The following is a 13,743-nucleotide window of genomic DNA, read 5'->3' on the forward strand; positions in this document are numbered from 1 at the left end:
CGACATCCTACAGTCTATATCAACGATACAAAAATTATAATTATTATCCAGGTCACTGAGAGCTATATAGTTTTAAATTTAAGTTAATATTCTTTTTTTTATTAATTTGTAGGGGGACTAACTTTAATTATATTGCAAAATCATTATATAAATAATTAAATTATAATTATTTAAGTTTCGTTTAGATTCTAAAATGATCATTTATATCATACATATAATAATTTATTAATTTAAAATATTTATTGTTTTACTGCTCACCAAAAACAGTGAGATTGACCAGGAACTTAATTTTTGGCTCAGTGTTTACTTGACATTCATAAGAACCCATGTCTTTAGGAGATACATCTTTGATCTGCAAATTCCAAATAGCCGAATCTCTAAGAGGATGTTGAATCCCAAACCGGCCATCGTTAGTAAACAAATGTGGACCAGAAGTAAGTATATGTAAGTCACGCATTCTAATCCATGACAAAACCTAAAATGTCAACAAAAAAAAATTAGATAAATTAATACATTTGTTTTGATGTTCTTATAATAATAACACATCAATTAAATTTTAAATATTTCAATAGCTTAACCCTGGATTTGCAGTGAATAATTTTTTTTAAATGTAACATTAAAACTGCTAACAATTCTTTTTAGTTTTTTAAATACTCTTACTTTTTATTCAAAATTAAAATTGCGTACTCACATAAAATATATTAAAGGCTAACTATAAACATCGTAAAAACTTCCAGCCTTACTTCTAAGCAAAATACCATCTCCCAATCTACAAAAACTATACGAAAATTTTTATATTTTCAAATATAGGTTTACTAATATTATGTTATAATGTTTTAATCATTTGATTTATCATCGTTGTAGGTACACAATGTAAAAATATAAAAGCAATAATATAACGCACAAACAATAAATTTTATTTTATTTAGATTTAATCGTTAATAAATAGGTACTTTTTTATTATTGTGTAATTGTTTTTAAATAGTAATTATATTTATTTTTCTTACACAGACACAATTTCTGTTAATGCATGCACTAATAATTCGTAACATAATTTTAACTATAGTGAGTAGAACAATTTGCATCCTTAATATAATTTACTTTTACTAGGTATCTGAAATCAATAAGACAATAACTATAAAGTTCAAATAAAGAAAACACAGTTCATAAAAAACATATGTGTTCAATAAAAAAGTAATTGTGTAACTGATTAATATTCTTATGCAATTTTCGACTGCTGAGAAAATAAAATAAACTATTTGAATTGCATACCTATATGAAATACAAATTTTCAATTTTGAAATGTGTATTTTATACATGAATAGAAATATCTCATTGCTCAAGAATTTATCAACCATACAACACAAGTATCATAAATTTCAAAGTGCTGTCATCGCACAAGGATCAAGTTTTTTATAAAAATAAATCAAGCCACGGTTTGAATTGGTACACGAAAATCGGATATGAAAAACGAATTTTATGTTCCTCAAATTACTTTAAAAGTTTCGAGTAGAAATATCCAATCACAAAGCTATTCAAAAATTTAATTTAAATCACATCTCGTGCCACCATTCCATATACATTTGGTCGGCCTCCTAATATAGAAATGTTTTCGTTTTGTATTTCAGTAAGGATCCATTCATTTTCACATAAAACTCCGATAAATCTTACTGAGCATAAAGTGTTACGGGTAAACTTTTGTTAGGTTGAAATAAAGGAGACAGATTAGCCACGACAGGGTAAAGGCCGTACCAAATAATTCACACATTATGTTACACGATGTGTAAAAATATTGCCTAATATAAACCACCTCTTTCTTGTTTTGGACGATTGCCTGCAAAATGAAATTTACAACAGCATATTCAATATTCAAAGAAAACGTACAAAACAATATTATTCTGTCGAGAAGCTGATCAAAATATTTACATAAATAAAATAAAAGACCACATTCACATAATGTATCTTATAGTAAACTTGGTTTAAGTAAAGATTTTAAAAATGTAATTCTTAGAACTATCTGCTATTATATGCAAATTTCAAAGTGTATATACAACAGTCAATAATATAAAAATGTATATGTATTTGAAGAAAAAATATTACAAGTTACACAATTAAATATTCATAACCACTTTCATAGACTAGGAATTTGTTAAAAAAAATTACATTTCGGGAATACCCGAATACCTACCTATATTGTTTATCTGAAGTTTGTTTTAATTTTTGAATTATTTGCATACCCCGAGGTTTTATTTAAAACTTAGGTACCTATACTATGATATAATTTTTTTTTTATGTAATCAGTTAATGGTAAAACGCATTGGAGAAATTTAAAAAGATTCGAAATAGAATTTTAATCACTTTACCCGAATGTAACCTATAATACCAATCGCCAATAATTTAATACGTCAGTTTATGCTTGGGAAGTAGCATATTATTTAGTTATTAAATATTTTAACTCGTAGGATTGATAGGTAATACATAGACATCCTATAAGATAGTGCTAACTACACATTAAAATATTGAAATTATCCTACCACCCTACTTAACTTTCCAGAACATTTTAATAATGTATATAAAAACTTCAATGATAATATTGTAATCAAATATTCAAAAGTTTAATAAATTAGAACGTATTATTAGTATTTGTGCATTAGGTAATGATCTAAAATCTATAAACATTAACATATATAAATTCATAATGGACAATAATTGGCAATATTTTTTCCGTAGTAAAAAGTATTATTTGTATGAAGTAATTATCATATTACGTATAGTTCATAGTTTATTAGTTTTTAACAAACCATCAACTTTCCATATTATAGATACATAAATAGATAATTTTTATACGTCTAACAGTGTATTCGAACTTCAATTCTAAAGTTCTTTGTATAATTTTAAACCATTAACATTAAATGTAATTAAGACATTAAGCATTAGGAACGATTGAAATAAAACATTTTTATTACCTAATAACAACGTTGTTATTTCATTTGTCACGTGTCTATAGTAAAGCGTGTATACCTAAACTTACAAACTTAATGTATGTTAAATGTTGATTAATAATAATTAATTATATAGATAAGAGAATAACCCCAAATTGTTGCTCCTGTTAGTAATCCCTGCTGAAAGTGATAAATATTATTCTCCTTGAGTCTAGTACAGTAATTTAGACAAACCAATTTTCAATATACTACAGGTGCACTTGTTTTATGGTTTTATTGTTTAACTTTTTTTGATAATTATACATAATTTTTGAACATGATTCAATGCTAAAAATTGTAAGAACTAATAAAGAAAACACGCAATTATTATAGATTTGATAAAATTATTATCATGTATCTTTACAATAATGTTGAAACAATCGTGAGTCATCATTATAAGTAAACACAAATTCTTACTATTTTTATTAAAGTAAAGTTATTATAAATGTAAAGTTCATAATTTGATATCCTGTATTTAATTTCAATAAATTTAACAAGGTTGTATAGAAAATTAACAATAGGTATAAAGAACGTCAAACATTCTAGTAAATATCAAACAATAATTTTATCATGAATCATGTCATTGTCATGATGTATGGTGGTATTCATTAACAATATACTTCACTTATAGAGATAAAATATCGTTATACACGTTTAACTTAATTATAATTTATTTATAATTTCAAAATTCATCTTATTACAGAGTTATTACCTAGGTAGTATCTAATATTATTAGTACCTACAATACATTAAACTATTGAAAATATAATATTTTATAAAACACTTCAGTTTGATGTGATTATATTATTGTGTTTACCGCGGATTTCATAATATTATAGTTACGTCGGCCCTGGTGTAGTTAATGTAAAACGCACACGAATGATTTTTTCAACCAAATAATTAAAAACACGACCACGCGTTACTAGGTACATATAGGAACAATTTATCGTCACGAGCAGTAATTTTTGAGCAAAAACAGCGATTATTTATTTGGTATTTATTACATCTTACACAATATTATTACAAGTGTAAGAATAAGGAACTTGGGCGGTAGCTTAAAATATTTATCTACACGTCTCCTGACATAACGGTCATCATAATGTACAATGTTATATGAGAGCGAGCAGCTCTGTCGCCGTACGCGATCCTGTTGGGACGCGATTACTTGCACATAAACATTATTTCGTCTATAAAGTTAATTGGCGAGTGCGACGACGTGATGGTGCATTCGAAATAACCAGTCGTTATTCTGATATTTCAAAACTATGCCGCTCGTATTCCACCTAAATACATAATGCCACGTAAACGCGAATTAATTAAAACCGCATCGAATTAAAATACGCGGAGGGTCGTAACGGCGATATCGCTAATAATTTTATAAAACTATGCGGAATAATATAATATACGATTAAAACGTTCAGTTCCCGCCGCGAACGCAGACGATAGTATTACTTATTAAAACTATTATGGCGGCAAAATTATTACAACCGACTTTTCGCCGCGGTATAAGTGTAAGCACGCGCGTCATATTTTTATGCAATATGTGTAAGTATTGTTTATTTAAATATAGTCACGTTGGTCGTGTGTAACTTGTAAAGTCGACTTGAATCTAAACATCTTATACGTACGCTTGACTTTGAAATTAATATACCGAATGACGGTGCGATGATAATAATTATTACTGTTCCGTCGTGTTTGTATGGCTATATAAGTTATTATATTGACCCGAAATATCCGTAATCTAATATTGTTACGTTGGTACACGCCGTCTTGAGCTGATAAAATTATGAAAAAATTACACGATATTTAATTTTACATTTTTATTTGCACATGTTCACTCGAGTTGTACTACATATTATAACGACGTTCTGCCAATGTTCCGATGTTAGAACAAATATTAATCTTGGAATTAAAACTTTTGGCATTCCTTATTGAGTTAAGTACCAAGGACCACATAACCTCTCTCTCTCTCTCTCTCTCTCCGGGAATTACCTTTTGTTTCGTGCAAACTCCAACTCGGTACCAAACAAGTACCTAAACAAAGCATTTCGATCGATCGTCAGATCCTATTGTGTGCGATATTCTATTCTACTTAACATTGGCGTAACTAAATATTAATGTTCTCGAGCGTAACTGCGCAGTCTAGAAATACGAACGAATCGATATTTTTACGTTATTTTTGTGCACACGAATCATATACGATTATGCACAACGTTACAGCATCGAACGAGCGACCGTATAGATACATTTTATACGGTATAGGTATTTATAATAGGTATTACAATATAACACGTATCGCATATTGTATTGTATATAATATGTTTTTTACGAGGCAGTGTTTAATTTATGCACACTGCGCTACGTGGTCTATTAGTATTTATAGTCCACCCGAAAGCCCGCGCCATATTAAATTATTTCACGTCGGCGAGGAAAAAAAAATAAGGAATAAAACAATACGGACACAAAATACCGTGGGTATATAGTGCCTATATTATTACATTAAACGGACATTTCGATAACGCAACAATTTTTTTTTATCGCAGTAAGTCACTCACTCGCGTATATTAATATTATATAATATATAGTGCTGCGCCATGTCATACAAAATACAATAATAGTAATAATTTTACGGGATGGCTTAACGTGCTAGTGTAATGGTAATAACAACAATATTATAATATTATAATGTGCCTCGAGCCATGTGTTCGCCCCGCGGCAACGATAGCGGCGGCAACCCAACTCGCTGTGTGCCCGTGATGGTAGTCTGTGTGTGCGGCCTCCGTTCGATTTATGCGTCTCCGACGAGGGTCGTGTCCACACGCCATGCCGCCGTGTGTCATAAACGCAGTTTAATTTATTAACGAATTTACGTTTACACGGCCGCGGCTGCCGCTGCTGCTGCTGCCGTAATACAGTCCTAGGTCGGAAGAACAGCGTATAATAATGGGTCCGTGTCGTCATCGTCGTCGTAGTCGTAGTCGTAGTCGTAGTCGTCGACGTCGTTACCGATTTTAATGGCCGTGGAAGGGTGGACGGGTGGCGGCGGGTGCGACAACGGTCCGTAATAAATATGGCGCTCGCGATGATTTACAAGTAAATCGTACACGCTTGGTAGGTGTACATAACATGGTTCAGGTATGTGATATGGGTATTATTATAATAGCAGGTTATATTATAATCGCACCGACAACGATGACATGGGACGCGCGTGGTTCTTGACGTTTTTCGCCGTGAAAATTCGGCGTGTTAGGTATGTGTCAATGTCATATTATATTATTATAATGGTATACTAATCGCATTTTTATTTATTTACCATCCAACCTGTTGTTTATTAGATTTGCGTCTCCTACAGATGTAACACGATAATGCGCCTCTGTTCCACGCGCAGAACACCGGCATTCTTCTCCTCGTTTCGCGATGACACCGTCGAAATTAAGTTACCTAAAATGTTATCAATATTCTCTCCGTGTTTGTATGTGGGAGTTATTTTTATATTTAGGGATGGTAGTCTTCAATTTATTATTTTAATATACCTATAGGTCCCTAGATTATATTATATTGTTGAACACTCTAAATCGTAAATTGGTACTCTTTATATTATATTATTATGCTTTCATTACAATAATGATATGTCTAAGCTTTGAAGATTGCAAAAACTCAACAATGGCTATCGATATGACTGCGATCGAATTTTAAATTATTAGTTAGGTACTTAGATGCCTCTTGCTCATGTGCCTACATTTTTTATACGAATGATTGAAATATGTGTATACAAATATTGTCATTTAAGTACCTAGATAATTGTATAGGTAATATATATATATGATAATTGATAAAAATAAAAAGTTAGCAGCAATAGTTTAGTAATTGTACTTTATCATAAGTTTTAACAATAGTCAATAATACAACCGCATCACCGTCGTTGAACTAACCTCTGATAATAACTTATGATCGTTCAGCAAGATATCGCATATACCGCTGGTGCATGACTTAAATACGAGTCCTGAGTTCATAATAATATAATAATGCACGGTTTGTATAGGTAGGTACTCAAAATATTATCCGAGTTTATAGTTTTTGTAAGATTTATTGCTAACATTCACCCTTATCTTTAACTTCACTATTAATACACGATTAAATTTCTGCAAAAATAAAAAAATGCTCTGAATACTTCAAAGCGGACCTTCCAATATATTACATAATACATATCAAATAAATAAATACAAAAAATCGGATAAATATTATATTAAAGGCATAATTTGCTGTACATTTCTTGACATAAAAAATTAATTGTGGCCGACATAATACCTATACCTGAGCTATCATCAAAAATTAATTTGTGAACGTCAAACCATCATTGATTAAAAAGTAATATGTATATTTAACAAATACTCCTACTATCTAACTATTAATACTTTTATTTTGTTTACTTAAAAATTACCAAATAGTAAAAAAAAAATTATATTATTTTTTAACAAATGCGTATAATATTATGTTTTTATTCTTTATTACAACATATTAATGAATAATAATAATAAATGTTTATTTAACAGATATTGTTAAATTATTTTACATTTAATATTATGTAATACCTACAGTTGAATCGTTTTTATTCGTAATTTTTAAATTGATAACAATAAAAGGGTATAATATTTAGAGCAATTTGTGATGTATGTTTAGGAGGGATGAGGTTAGAGAAAATGAGTGCCAACAGGCTCCAAATTTCATCGAATTTCATCGAATTTCATCCATCGAATCGTGTACCCAAAAATATACGAATTCTAGTATTTTGTTGATAAAATCGATATATCATAATATTTTGCAACACGTTCGAAAAAATTAATGCTGCAAGTGCATCTCATCCAAAATACAAGGATAATGTAGAAACAATATTATAGTCTAAGAGTGTTTAAAGATCCATAATGGTTCAAAAAGTAGGTATACATACTCTATTTATAATAATAATATGGATTGATATTGGATGCATTAATCCTCAGCACAGGCATATATTTTTTTGTCGTTCAAATTTCAAATTTCAAATTAAATATTCATACCGAAGTCATAAGTGATTATCTATTTTCAATATTTACAGTATTGCACTTCGAACATGAATATGCGTCAGTGCTCAGTATATATTTGCTCAGACGGTACAAGTAGTATAGGTATTTGAAGTAATTATTAATGTGTGAAATAGTTTGCATGGAGCTATTTTTTTCGTTTTTTAGTATACCTACAGAAGAAAAAGTATATATTATATATTATATTTTGCTTGTTTTATTAACTGCAGTTTTTATTAAACAGGTTCTGTGAAATTTGAATCTTGCCGACACCATAGCGAATTATTTGTAAATATTTCACTGCTTATAAATACCAAAAAGTATGGTGTAGTTTGGTTTTATGTATTAATATTTCATTTAAAAGTATCTAAATATTATATAATTAAATAAAAGACAGTTTCGTACCGTTTTTACGACTTTAGACAAACTATACCCACCAAAATAAAGAATTTAAAAAACATAAACTATCAAAGCTGTAATAATTGTCATAAGAAAATAGTAAAAAATTAAAGAAAATAGTAAGTAATTTATAATGTACCTATATAATTTGGTAACATAAATTAGTTTTAAATAAAATGATAGTTTAAATTTCGTATCGCCACATAAAATGTATATGTAAGTTATACGAAAATGGATTTTTTTGAATTACACCTAAAAATAACATACCATAATAATATATTATTATAGATATAATGATTATTTTTCAAAAATGTTGCGTTGGTTAAATGAATCGTAAATTAGTAACGTATTAGGCATTTTTGCATAGACAAGATAGATGCTTTGAAGTTAGAAAATATTTTGGGAACGATGGAAACTAACATTTTAGTTTTAAATATTTTTAATTATAAATTATATTACACAAACTTCTACTAAGTTTTGTTATAAATAATTTATCATTGCTTTCAACGTTATTATATATGATCATAATACAATTTTAGCTTGCACCAAGATGAGCGATGTGATACAATTAATGTCGAGCACCCAGTATTTGTAATATTGTATCACGTCCGTACTTTTCTATTTTTATAAATTAATTTCAAGAAAACCGTGATAAAAAAAAAATCCTTAAGTCAGTTTATAATAAAAATAATCACTAAATTATGCATTGTTACTACAAACTACAATGATATTAGATATTATGTACCAATAATAAAATAAATTTAATGAAAAATATAAAACAATTATATTTTGGTGGCTTGGAGCGGCGTGGCGGCTACAATCAAACACGCAACGTTATTGAGAGCAAGTAATATCCGCTGTCACTAGTTCCCAGATGGGTGACCATCCGGGTTCGTAGTGTTAAAAAGTAAAAACCTTGCCACACATACACGTGTTGCTAACCAACCAAACCTAACCAAACCCACCAACCTTACAGGCTAATGACCTCACTCTAATCTCTATTCTATGACCTCAGTCGTCGAAGCCTTAATCTAATAAATAAAAAAAACTATAATTTAATTAAATATAACTATATAAACTATCTATTATCTATTATAATTATAAATTAATATCACCCAATTTTGTTCAATCCAATTAAAATTGGAATAATACAAGTAATTGTTTCGATTAGAACAATGTTTTTACATAAATGTATTTATAATTTATTATTAACTATACAATATTACCCTGCCTATATTAACTTTAATAATTGTAATATATTTTAATATTTTATGTTAATTTAATTATTAATATTAAACATCAAATTTGCTCATTGTATTACTTGTATGTACTCACAGATTGTAAATAAATATATGATTTCAATAAATAAAAATAAAATTTAACACTCATAGTACCAATGTAATGTGCGTATAGATTTAAGATTGCTGTATTATAATTTAAATTAAATAACAATGACACAGGGCTGTTTTACACCAGATTATCTCAGTATACATTTATACAAAACAACTTTAATATTCAAATCATTAGTATTTTAACAGATTCTAACGCTTGAGAGCATGTTGAAGTGTAGTCATTCGAGTTCAGATTAAAGTGTCTCTTAAAATGTGTTAAATGGATTCGAACGTTTCTAGATGAGTTTCTGACCAGGTCAATTTGAGTTCCAACGTAAATAGTGGGAAAAATTAGAAACCTACTAAATAGTTCGAAAACCCATAGAAAAAATAAATACTTATATGTCGACTTTAATAACTTTTGGTTATAAATTTACCAAATCTCGACCGCGAATTTCCATACAAATCGAATTTGTTTGAAAATATATGCATACCGAAGTTTTTAGTTTTATTGCTCCATAAATCAAAATAGTCAGGTTTTATTCTCAAATAAAACAATAGTGGTTTATTTAAAAAATTAGAGTCCATTTGATGAGAGAAATTATCTCAGCCCGGCGGGTGATCGGATTGAAATTTAATACCTTTTACCAAGGACAAAAAATTATTACAAAACATATTATACTATATTTATAGCAACATCAAAATATACGCTTAGAAGTTTATTAAATTATCTAGGTATCAGTAAAAATGTAATTTATATTACTTTTTTATATTATAATAAAGTTAGTTTAGTCTAGTACCCATATTATACTTCTGACATATTAAATTCAACAACACATCTAAATATTTATGAATAGACAAATTTACATTGTACCTTTTTATTTGATAGAAAAATAAAACTACTCCAATATCTTTATCTTAAATATACTTTAACTATGACCGACTAAGTCTCAAATGTTTTTTTTTTTTTTTTTTCATACACAATTACATTAAATTATAATAGAAGTAACCCGGTGGGTAATCCCTATAATTCTTCACAAGTTGTGCGACATAATTAATAGTTAAGTTCTTAAATTTAAATCACAATTGCAAATAGTTAGAAAAAAATAAATAGGTTTCTAATATATCGAATAAGTAATACATAATTCAGAATACTAAAATGTGTACCACCAATACCTACCACGTTAAATTTGTATATTGATACAACAATAAGACATTATATATGTTAATATTATATACTCGACGCACGGCTACAGACGAATGCTCACTTTAAACTTAACAGAAAACACACATTTTGTCTTTCTAAGTTCTATTCGATTAATGATATTATGCTGTACTCAAATAGGTAATAATAAAACATAGGTAGTCAGGGAGTTACTGTTTTTTTAATAGAAAATTAAATGCACATACTTTTATCTATCAAGTAAGTATCTAATCTATACCAATGATTTACAATAAAATAAGCTGTATAAATGTATAAGAAGAAGTTAATTATATTCTTCCAAAATAACGTATTTGACATTCGAGCAAAACTTTTTTGTGTAATTTGATCAGTTGCATATGAGAGAAACGTATAATTATTATATTTGAGATTAAGGTTTTTGCATAAATCAAAAGATTCTTGTTATCGCATAAAGTAAATTACAATATCCACATTATCTACATTTGTCATAATAATATATGAAGCGTAAACCAAGTCACAAGAAAGTTGTAAACTTTTTATGACTGCAGGGAATTCAAAGTTATAATATCTCGTTTTTATAAAATTTCTAATTTTATTTAAACTTGGAATGTTAAACATTATAATTCAAAGTTCTGCACATACACATATTAAAAGTGAGAAATTGGCCATGTTTCTCTGGGAAAATTATTCGGCTTAACAGATGGAATAGTAATATATTTTCTTAAATGAATAATAAGTCATAATAACACAGAATATTACTTTCTACTACAACTAACCAACAATGTCTTGAATAGAATTTAAAAGTACCTACAATCCTTAGTGCTCGTATCATCTCATTTTCTTACTGGTTCAAACTATTGATGTGTTATTATTAGTGATTTGAAAGCATTAAGGCAATCATGGTAAATCAACGCATTCAAATAATTAATATTTAAATAAAAATAAATAAAGCTATATTTATTTATAGACGCATAAAAATTATATAATGATATTATAATTAAATATTCCTATACTTATTATTTGGAAATAAATAGCTAAAAAAAAACCTGATGGCTTAAAAATTCTTTACTGCTTCATAAACTCAAAATTGGTAAAAATTATTTTTTAAATTTCATTTATCATTATCTAAATTTACCTCATTAGTAATAATTGTTATTTACTTTATTATCTTTATTCTTTACATATATAATCAATACATGTGACTGTCTCAGCATAGTAGGTAGGTACCTACTCATAATACCGAAAGTACCTGCTATCATAAGTAATTTTTAATACAACTCATAAGTAATACCAAATTAAGCTAAAATTAAACAATAACAAACAAACATTACTGAGTATTTACTGAGCAGTTAATTCCACATATTTATTTTATTCATAAATAATATTACTCAGTAAACCCTATACAATATATTATTATCATACCATTTTATTTTAACTCAAATTGAGATATTTAAGTATAGGTCATATTTGAAACTAAATAAGATATAAAATACATTCGTCGATCCGCTCAGAATCTAAAATATTCTTATTGTTTTATTGTTCAAAGTAAATTAGTAAAGCTATAATACTGTACAATATATAACATTGTTATTTATAAAATATAAATAAATATATATGAACGAAGCATCAAGACAGATTATATTCTCATTTAAAATTATAATTAAAAGCAAAATATAAATTTCCGGGGTAGGTTTTTAGAAGTGTTGTTAATAATATAACAGCATACAATATTGTGATGGACTTTCTAGTCATCATTATAAATTGTAATTTTCAAGAATATACCTATACTTGTTGAAATTGGCATCATATCAGTTTTTAATAATATGGAGTGAGAGGTAACAATTTTAACCAGCTCATACGTCTGAAAAAAAACCGATCGCTTTGCTCGCGAACTTGTTTCCAATAACATGTTTGTAATCAATGTTCAATACGATTCCCATCTTACATAATTTTATATAGATTATCATTTATTAATTATCAACTATCAAAGACAAAAATAATATAATTTTATTGTAAAATATAATATATGTGGTGCAAAATAAATAGAGTACCTCTACCTCAGTGACATAATTTTAGATTTTTCTAGAGGGGTCGAACAAACTAAGTTACAATATTAAACACAACTGCAAAATGTAACTGTCAATTGACACATACAAGCGTTGGAATAAAATAAAGTAATTTTATTGAATTAAAATTATATAGTTATCATTATTATTGAAATAAATTGTTTTACACAATATGTTTTATGTATTTTACCTATGCACGGAATATCTGCGTCATTCCGTTCGACTGAATAAAAACAAACATAAATAACTCGTACTTAAAAATACATATAACTTATTCCTTTAAACAACAAGCAAACATTTATATACAAACCCACGCTTATATATTTCAACTAAAAAACTATAAATATTAATTACTATTATGACAATAATTTCCCAGTACCTTACACAATATTAGCTACCTACTGCCTATATTATCTCAAAATTATAAAAATAGTCATGTATTTTCACCAAAGAACCGTTCAGCTGTTTTACAATCAAGCACAGGAAAATACCTTCTATAGAATATATTCTCCCGCTAAATAATGCCACTGCTTGTTGTCTGTTGAACTTGTTGAAGTAACTGTTCAAAGTAAATTTAATGCGAAATATGTGTATTACCTTGTACCTATGCATATTATTATTTATTATGTTACATATTATTATATTATACATTATAATTTGCAATAATTACTTTTGTAATGATTAAACAAAACAAACTACTTCAAAGAAGTAAGTTTTTACTTTTTT

The 13,743-nt window shown here is 27.8% G+C and overlaps 1 protein-coding gene across 1 annotated transcript in view; it reads right to left on the bottom strand.

Moving 5' to 3' along the window:
- Positions 1–258: 258 nt before the first annotated feature.
- LOC100571599 (lachesin) overlaps positions 259–13,743 on the bottom strand; it is a gene marked incomplete at its 3' end in the record, with an annotated part of 39,740 nt that continues 26,255 nt past the window's right edge. Inside the window, 1 exon segment of the mRNA XM_003248120.4 lies at positions 259–475. Within this exon segment, the coding sequence (XP_003248168.2) occupies positions 259–475 (217 nt within the window).

Source organism: Acyrthosiphon pisum, chromosome A3 (assembly GCF_005508785.2).
Source record: "Acyrthosiphon pisum isolate AL4f chromosome A3, pea_aphid_22Mar2018_4r6ur, whole genome shotgun sequence".
Lineage (NCBI taxonomy): Eukaryota > Metazoa > Arthropoda > Insecta > Hemiptera > Aphididae > Acyrthosiphon > Acyrthosiphon pisum.